Source organism: Antennarius striatus, chromosome 13 (genome assembly GCF_040054535.1).
Source record: "Antennarius striatus isolate MH-2024 chromosome 13, ASM4005453v1, whole genome shotgun sequence".
NCBI lineage: Eukaryota > Metazoa > Chordata > Actinopteri > Lophiiformes > Antennariidae > Antennarius > Antennarius striatus.
This window is the reverse complement of record NC_090788.1, coordinates 20,301,612-20,310,602: the sequence shown is the minus strand read 5'-3', so window position 1 is coordinate 20,310,602 and position 8,991 is coordinate 20,301,612. Positions and strand designations below refer to the sequence as shown.

General features: G+C 40.3%; 1 protein-coding gene across 1 annotated transcript in view; it reads right to left on the bottom strand.

Moving 5' to 3' along the window:
- Nucleotides 1-242: 242 nt before the first annotated feature.
- fstl4 (follistatin-like 4) overlaps nt 243-8,991 on the bottom strand; it is a 159,150-nt gene continuing 150,401 nt past the window's right edge. The window contains exons 14-16 of the mRNA XM_068331748.1: nt 6,192-6,299; nt 1,119-1,228; nt 243-945 (exon numbers count right to left, since the gene is read on the bottom strand). Coding sequence (XP_068187849.1) covers nt 243-945; nt 1,119-1,228; nt 6,192-6,299 — 921 coding nt within the window. The remainder of the gene's footprint in view (nt 946-1,118; nt 1,229-6,191; nt 6,300-8,991) is intronic.

The following is an 8,991-nucleotide window of genomic DNA, read 5'->3' as shown; positions in this document are numbered from 1 at the left end:
AATAGAAATATCACAACAGGGTTTCTTTATGTTTTTCTCAATTACTTTATGTTTAGTGTACTTTTGTTACAATAACTCAGGCATGTAACCCTCTCGCTCAGTCCCAGAGTTGAGTCCACAACTTATGGTCGTATAAATCTTTATTCTAGGTAATTTGGCCTCATCTCGCCTCTCTCTTTTTTTCCATGTACATTTGTCCCTACTCCTACATCTTCTGCTTTTTCCCATTTTTTTTTTAAAACTCATACCTCACCCACCCAAACAACTGTGTTCCCTCTCTTGATGTCTGACACCTCACAGTGTGGCGTTCTCTGTTTGCCGTTGAGGACAAACAGGGACTCTGCTGATGGCGTCACCAGATATTGTCCAAATAACCCACTTGAGACCACTACTCTGTTGGGGCCTCCCCAGGGCCAGGCTTGAGGGGCCAGAGGCTCCTTGAGGCTCCGGATGACCTCGGTGCGGCCCGAGGACAGATCGGCGAATAGCAGGTCCGTGCCTGAGCCGGCGGTGGCTACGATCACATGTTGGTTGGAAATTGTGAAAGAAGGCTGGAAAGCGAGATCGGAGACGGCTGTGGGCCCATCTAGTTCCTGGTTCAGACCCAGCTCCCCCTGGAACGACACCGTCTGCACCATCAGCCTCGAGCTCCGCAGGTCAGGTGTCACGATGTAGCGTCCGTCCGGCGACACGAACGGCCGCCCCGTGATGTTGAGGTTCGGACCGATGACGGCGTCCGTCACGCTGTCGATGAGGAGCTGGGGCGGGGCTTGGAGATGCCTGTTTCTCTGGCATTGGACGAAGTAGAAGCCGCTCAGATGAGTGTACGCCATGCTGATGGGAACGCAGCTGAAGTTCTTCAGGCTGATTGTCTTGACGCGATGGAAAGTCTCCAGGTCAATTTTGTGTATCGCAGGTTCGTTTTTGAGGAAGACGAAGGCAAACCTAAATCGACAAGAGTTCAAAAGTTAATAGCTCTTCTAGATTTCAGGGGATTAATGATTATCACGCATCAAGACTGTCATTAGAATTTCTAATTGGTGTTCTTTATTTCTGAAGGGTGTTGTGATTAATGTCCTCTGTGTTTTAGGGACAGAGGTGGCTGAGTGCTGTTTTACCTCACGTGAGTGATAATGAGGTTAGTTGGAGGAATGAAAAAGTCGTTGACCCGTTGGAAAGTTGTGCGGATTGCATGATGTACTTCTCCCACACTGGCTTGAGGAATTACCTGTGCACGATGACATAACAACAGTCAATGATGGTGAAGTTCTTTATTTTACACTCTGTGGCAGCAGAGAAACCCTAAAAATAAAGAATCTGTCTCCCATTTCAGCTCTAGGTAAAACAATTAAATTAAATAAAAAATATATATATACATACAACTTTTTATAAATATATCTATACGGTATATACAAGCACACCTTGGTTTTCAAACGCTTTAGACATCGAACAAATCGGAATTCGAACAAAAAAATTCAGAATTTTTTTGTCTTAGAAGTCGAACAAAATTTGGAAGTCGAACGTGAAATAAACGCCTTTTTCTCGCCGCCAAGCAAGAAAAACATTCACGTAAGCCAACTGCTCACAACCACAAAGCTAAAAATTCTTATCTTTTTTGTTCTTATGCTTTAACTGTAATGTGCTTTTTATTTTAGTTTACTGGATTCAATAATTTTTCACTTAATCAGCGTTCCGTAAACTTCTGTCGAAAAGACGACGGTAACTCGTACCTTAGGCTAACCTGATTCTTTCCTTCTTTCTTATGTTTGCTTCCTTCTTTTTACATTTCTTTGATATGTTTCATTACTATGCCATGTGATATATAAATGACATTATGAAATAACATATGATGTTGAAAAAAGGTAGTTTTCTAGCGTCTTGGAACGGATTAAGACCATTTACATTATTTGTAATGGGAAAAATGTATTTGCAATTCGAACAAATCGCTATTCGAACAGCCTGCAGGAACGAATTGTGGTCGGAAACCGAGGTTTGCCTGTATATATATATATATATATATACAGTGCGCCCTAGCGCATTTGCACATCAACGCTCACGGATTTTTGTTCGGCAGTCATGTAATACCGTACACGCATTCTATTGGCTGACGGCATTCGGAAGTGCGCAACACCGGACTTACGTGAGACACAAAAGTGCTTTAAACAGTCTATCAGAGTGTGGGAAAAGGTAATACAGATATATTATAATAGAATGATATATATAATAGAATGCGTGTACGGTATTACATGACTGCCGAACAAAAATCCGTGAGCGTTGATGTGCAAATGCGCTAGGGCGCACTGTATATATATATATGTATATATATATACAGGCAAACCTCGATGGTTTAATATCAGTATGGGGGGGGGCTCTTAAATGTTTAAATTTCATGTAAATAATGAGATAAATAGTTTGTCGTTCTATCGCGGAATTAGTTAATCGCGTGTGGTTCCTGGAACCCATTAACCGCAAGGAACAAGGGTGTACTGTATATACATATTAATTCATCTTTTAGTCTCAACAGCTGAAGCTTGCTGAGGTGACACACCCATATATCCCGGGCGAGATAAATATCTAATTTTTATGGCCTGAAGTGATGAAGCGTCCTCCTTCCTCACTCCTCTGATAGAGGGCCTGATTCTAGTTGTCTGATAAACACACGCCTCAATAAGAGCGCTCCATCTCCCTTTGTCATGCATTCGCCCCTGAATCAGCATGTTTGTAAAAGTGCATCTAGGGGAGTGGCGACGGCTCTGCCCGCTTCAGGACACATGCTTTATCATGCATACCTGCGTGATCAGGTCACACTCAAGGACAGCTGATGGGTTTTATGGGATGGAGACACGCGAGTTATTTACCAGTCAAACTCTGCTCTGCAGAGTTAAACCAACTTTCTATTCTCAGACAAACTTTGCTCGATGAAGCGTTTCAAAGTTTGGATGCTAAGACAAATGTTGCAAGAGAGCATATAAGATGCTATTTTTAAAATCCAAGAACTAAGTGAAAAAGTCTATTTTGATGTCTCTGCCTGTCCCAATTCAGCAAAACCTGTACTTGATGCCCAGCAGGGGGCCAAAACTCATACCGGTTCCTCACAACTACAGAATGCAAGAGAATAAAAACGCAGGTTTAAGTTGCAGAGTCAACAGAAGTCCTTTGTCTGGTGTTCTCATTCATTTTTTTCCCACACAACAGATCTGCTGCCGTCTCACTGCCTGTTAGACGTGAAAGCAATCCTCATTAAAAAAGTCATTAGTAGCAGATTTTAATGACAAGAGTTAATGAGGTTCAATGCAGCATCACTCATGTTTTATCGGGAGGCGGCTGCGTCTTCAGTGCTGCAGGTACTCTCACCTTAACGCCACTAGTCTTCCTCCATCATCAATCATGCTTGGATATCACATCCGCATGCTCAGCAGCAAGGCCCGGTTTTCTGTCAGCGCCTCGCTGCACTACCTTCCCAGGACTTCTTGTATTTCAGCTCTGGAGAAACTCTGAGTGGATTTCTTTTACCCCACTACATTAAAATGAGACAGTATTCCACAAACACTCTCATGTCTTCAGGGAATTCAGCACCACTCATCAGGGACGTCACCGTAACACTGTTGTTAAATGCTCACAGATATTGTCATCGTGTTGCTTCTGGGGAAAAGTAAAGTAAATGATGGATTGTCTGGAAGCCTCAGTGGCTCGCTGCTGGAGATCAATCTGGACTGTAGCAACTACATTATATCATAGTTTTATGAATACATGCAAGAAAGTGTAAGAAGACAGATGTAGGTTAATGGACAAATCAATGTTTCAATCATTTAGATTAAACTGGAAGAGGTGAGTTGTCTTTTGGTGATCTTTTAGGGGTTATCTTTTGGTAATTTGCAGCCAATTACAGCAGTGATTTCTGTTAAAATAAATATTGAAGTCTCCAATTCCCAGATTCAAATTATACCCATGATTTTCTTGGAGGTCATGGTCCGTACTTCTAAACAGAATTCATCATGATCTTCAGATTCCAGTAATCCTGCTAACAGATTGACAGCTCTGGTAAAAACCTACTTCCTTTGCCGAGGTATTAATCATAAGTTGTCAGCATATAATTGGTGAACCTCTGAGAGAGAAAAGTTCTGGGTAATCCACTTCCTGTTTAGAGTTAAAGGTCTTCTTGGGGTGGACTGACAGCCTCCACCTGACAGAGTTCCTCCATTTGTCTTTGCTAATGAATTGACAATCACACTCCTCCTGATGTTTACTCAGACTCTGAGCCATCCTAAATCTTGGCTACTACTAAACGTACTAAACACAGCGAGCAGTGACCCACATTTACACACCAAGGTTGCACAATTAACATGCACCAACACAGACGCACGCTCATGAACATGTATGATTCGCTGAAGCGAAGCGGTGCCTCTGTGACAGGCCTCTGCAGAACAGGTCAATTACTTTCAGTCCCAATGATAATGGCATTATCAGACCATTTATTTGTGGTGTGATCCACATGGACTGCAATCCATTATACGGTTTCTCTCCAATTGCATTTTTGAGTGATTCATGCCCCGGTCTCCAATTATTCATCACTGCTGAGCGGCTGCACAGAAACAGGAAGCGAACGAAAAGGAAAAACATGAATATGATTTTTTTGCAGTTCGGGCTCAAGAAAACAGAAAGGGAGAGCTTTTATATAAAAACCTGCTCCGATTGTTTCGAATTATATGAAACACTTTCAAATTATATGAGGAGAAAATTGTTTTGTCTGTGATGAAAAACATCTTTTCATATAATTTTCTGCTTCATTTGAGACAGTAACCTCAGAGGGAGGTGTCAAAACAACTCCGGCATAAACACTTTAACAAGAAGTATACGCGCACACACACGCAGACTTCTTGGCCATGTGGATTGTAAATTATTGTTAAAGCCCACACACAGGCGGTCATACTTTTTCTGCTTTTTGTTTCCAGACTGTAGTGGCACATTTAGATCCAAAGCTATCCATCTTCACGGCCGTTTTTTTGTCAGATACCCTGGGCAACACGGCAACATCCTGAAGTGCTCTCTGACAAACCGCTGTAGCACCATTACCAGCTCCACAACCACTGATTAACGATTAAAAAACTATTGGAAACAACAGGTGCTTCCAACCAACAATACAAGTAAAGTTCTGGAAATGAAATGTCATTTCACTCCTAAGGATCATAATTCTGAGCCCCTCATCCTTGTGCAATTCCCTTTATGAATACCCCTATTTATTTATTCATTTATTTCTTTTTTATTCACATATATATATATAATTTTTTAATTTTATTTATATATATGTAAAATTTATTAATTTTTTATTAATTTATATTTTTATAAAATAAAAAAAAAGTAAAGACGAAACCTCACAAGATTATATTGGTATCCTTCCTGCCAATGAAACGAAATAGGACTATAAGCATGTCTGTGTCTATTACAGACATCACAATTGGATCCCTTGCTGGCTTCAGTCCTGACAGTGTCCTCCACTGCTGCACAGGCAAACACAAACCGGCGCTATAAAACAGAGTCGAGCCTCTCCCCACGGGCTCCGGCTCTCTTCCCTTTCCCCTCCCTTCCATCTCAGCGGCCCTGGATCCACCTCTCCGGTTCCCTCACCCCACCCAATCCCCTGAGGTGGATTAGATAAAACTACACCTGTGATCATTTCTCATTTGTGAAGCATCCAACACCAGCGGTCCAAAGGGACGCTGGGCACGAGGCGCCGGCGCCACAGCTGTGAATTACTGTTTTGCTGGTTTGGTAAATGCTCCAAAACATACATAGATTAGATACTGTCATGCAAATACTTATTACATAAATAGGGATCCAGCTCAGCAACAGAACTCAATTAATTATTTGGTGCTGCATTCATTTGTTAGCAGGCTTTCTACAGCTAATACAGATTATGTTCTTTTACACACAGCAAGGCGATAAAGATAGGCTATTTTGTACTGTTAGAGCTGCAGTCCGGTTTAGAAAATAGGTTTCATTAGAGATAAACTCCCTGTGTTGCAACCCACAGATTATACAAACAATATTAAACATTTTGTCTTCAGGAGAGGATGAAACAGATCAATATATCCAATACCCAGCCTCTTATTATTGATCTGTCTCATGCGGTTTCAAGCTGTTGGGTGAAGAACCGTCACCTGACGACTTTGAAGCACGACTCACTCGGTTACCTGAAGTGTTGGATGTGTTCTGCTCATATCTCCCCACGTTAGGACCCACACCTGGTCATGTGACTTGTCGTAAAGCATCTTCACGGGAAATGGATCGGTTGCTACAGCCTAGAAGAGATGGCGATTTGAAAAGATCAGAGGGATTGTTCATGAGCTGAAAAGTTTCTAAGTTTGCACAACAGATTTACAAACATATCCATCACTGATATACTTTACACAGAATGGGTCACTAACATCCTAGGAAAAATGGCAAGAAGGAACAAAATACAACGCAAGAGCCATTGAGGTTGATTAACAACTTTTATATTGAAGTAGACTTATTTTCATCGGTAAACAAAGAGATAGAGTAGATAGATGGCTGATTCTGGGAAAAGATGCTGCTTATATGTATGTTGTATATGGATTATATATTATGTATTATGAAAATTGTGTATGACTATGTTTTGTTAATCTGAAACTAGTTGCTGCTGCTGTCTTTGCCAGGGGAATCTTGGAAAAAAGATTCATAATCTCAGTGAGGTTTGTCCTATCAAATAAAGATTAAATTTAAAAATTTAAAAAAAAAAGTTGTCTCCTTAATAGAGCGCGAATGGTTGGCCTGCAGATACTATAACTATATCATGCAACAATGTTCGTGGGGTTGTCATCAACAATATCTTTGTCTAAAAGTGATTGATTATTGATCTGCCCGAGTTGTAAACTCTGCATCCTGCTGCAAACAAACAACACACATTCCTGCACCGCACAAAAGACCACAGTCTTGTTTCTCAACACTAATTTGCAAACAGGATTTAGCTGGCAGCATCACATTTCACACACGATTCACTAGCAAATTACAGATGCATTTGTGAGGCCTGCACTGAGTGTTCATGTCTGCATATAGTGCTTGTTTAAAGTAGTGGAATGTGTCCAGAATAGCATGAGGGGAGTTGCAAATCTCAGCTTGTGCTTTGGTAATTTAGTGAAACAGAGACCTACAAATGAAATGTTGTCAGAAGAAAGGCGTTATCACATCCTGCAATGAAGTAGGTGCAAAAAAACAGAACGTGAAGGTAGTGTGTTCTGCATGTTTCAAACTGTTACTGCAGGAACAGGGCATCACACACACATATACATACATATATATTTGTGTGTTTGTGTGTCTGTTGCGGTTGATCTTATTCTGTTCAGTACGGTCAGAAGCTTCCAGGTTTAGATGGTATCATCAGGTCAGATCAGATGCTGATGCTTAAAGCCTACAGAGGAAGTTTGTTCCTGACTGTGAACTTGATTAACTAGTTCTTTTTCTTTATTCTGATGATCTGCTCCATGATTACAAGTGGACTGTTTTCATTTAATCCACTGCAGGAAAAAAAAAAAAAACTTTTTAAATTTATCTATAATAAAACATACTGAACATAATATTCTACATATGTATAAAAAATGTACAGGTAAAAATACAGTTAAAGTTATAGCCTGAAAATCTCTGAATCCATGATGATGCTTTAATTCCTGTTCACGCCCTTGGAAGCCTTATGAAAACTTTAGTTACAAATGTCAACAGAAAGGTAAAGACATAGATTACATTTTTTTTTAGTTTAGTTTCAAACATGAAAGAATATTTTTGGTAGCTGTAAGAAGCTCATTTGGACACAGAAGGAGAAAATGAAACAGAGACCTGGTTGCTGTTTCCTACTGATTTAGTGCAGACCAAAAACCTGACACACTGTGTAACACTGGTCTTTGCCATCTGGCTGTCTTTTAATTAGCCATTGTACTGTTTGCTTCCACTCCCATTGGAAGGTGGGCTGGCAGAGGTCAAGGTTAGACCCCTTTACTAAAAGATAATTTAAAAGGTGAATTTCCTCCAGGATGAAACAGCATGAAAACCACCAACAGCTTCATTAGTGGACGTGTTAGTGGTCCTCCTCTCACGCCTTTGGACAACAATCCACTTTTTTTGGCCGTGAATTTTTTGATATAACCTTTTCACGGCTGCTTCTTAAAAGACATCAATCATATTTTACGACAGAATTACAACTTGGTTTAAGAAGTCCCAACAGCGACTAAAAACAGGAGAGTAATTTCTGTCTTCTTACAGTTTAAATTTGTGCCTGAAGACAAATACGTTTGGTGCTAACTGTTATTTAATTACACTATCTGTTGAGAAGGGCTGCTTTCCAATCCTCGCTCCTTTGGAGTTTGGACATGTCCAACATATGCTCTGTCTTCTTAATAAATTTGCCTAGACACCTCTGTGAAGATAATGAATGTAGCATTTTTACTTGATTAAAAAAGCCATTATTTTCTTCTGTCAGTGGATAGAACACTTTTGTTGTTGCCGTATTCCGTGGTTCTTGAGGCCATTGTAAAAACTAAGACACATTTGAGCTTTGTAAAACAAAAAGCTTTGAGAGAACAGAGGAAAAGAAGACAAATAAAGGGGGATGTGTTAACCTTCTGCACCGGAGTTCAGAAAGGATGTTAAAGAAAGAAAGAAAAGAGAGATAAGGTGATGAATGGAGGGGAGGCAGGTTCACATTATTGGATGGAGAAAGAAAGGGTCAGCTGGTGGGTCACAAAACACCAAATGACCTCTGCTCCTCTTTCCACTACTCTTTTTTTTATATCCATATTATTTACTAAAAATAAAGTTACATTAAAAGTAAGATGTTTTTATAAGGTTGATTTTCATTAAGTCTTTCTTTCATCAAGTCTTTCTTTATTTTTCTGTTTTGCAGGCAGGTCTTAGCATGAACATGAACACCCAACATTCGCTTTCTTTAAACTGGTAATAAGGTCAGGCTTCATGTTTTAGGTT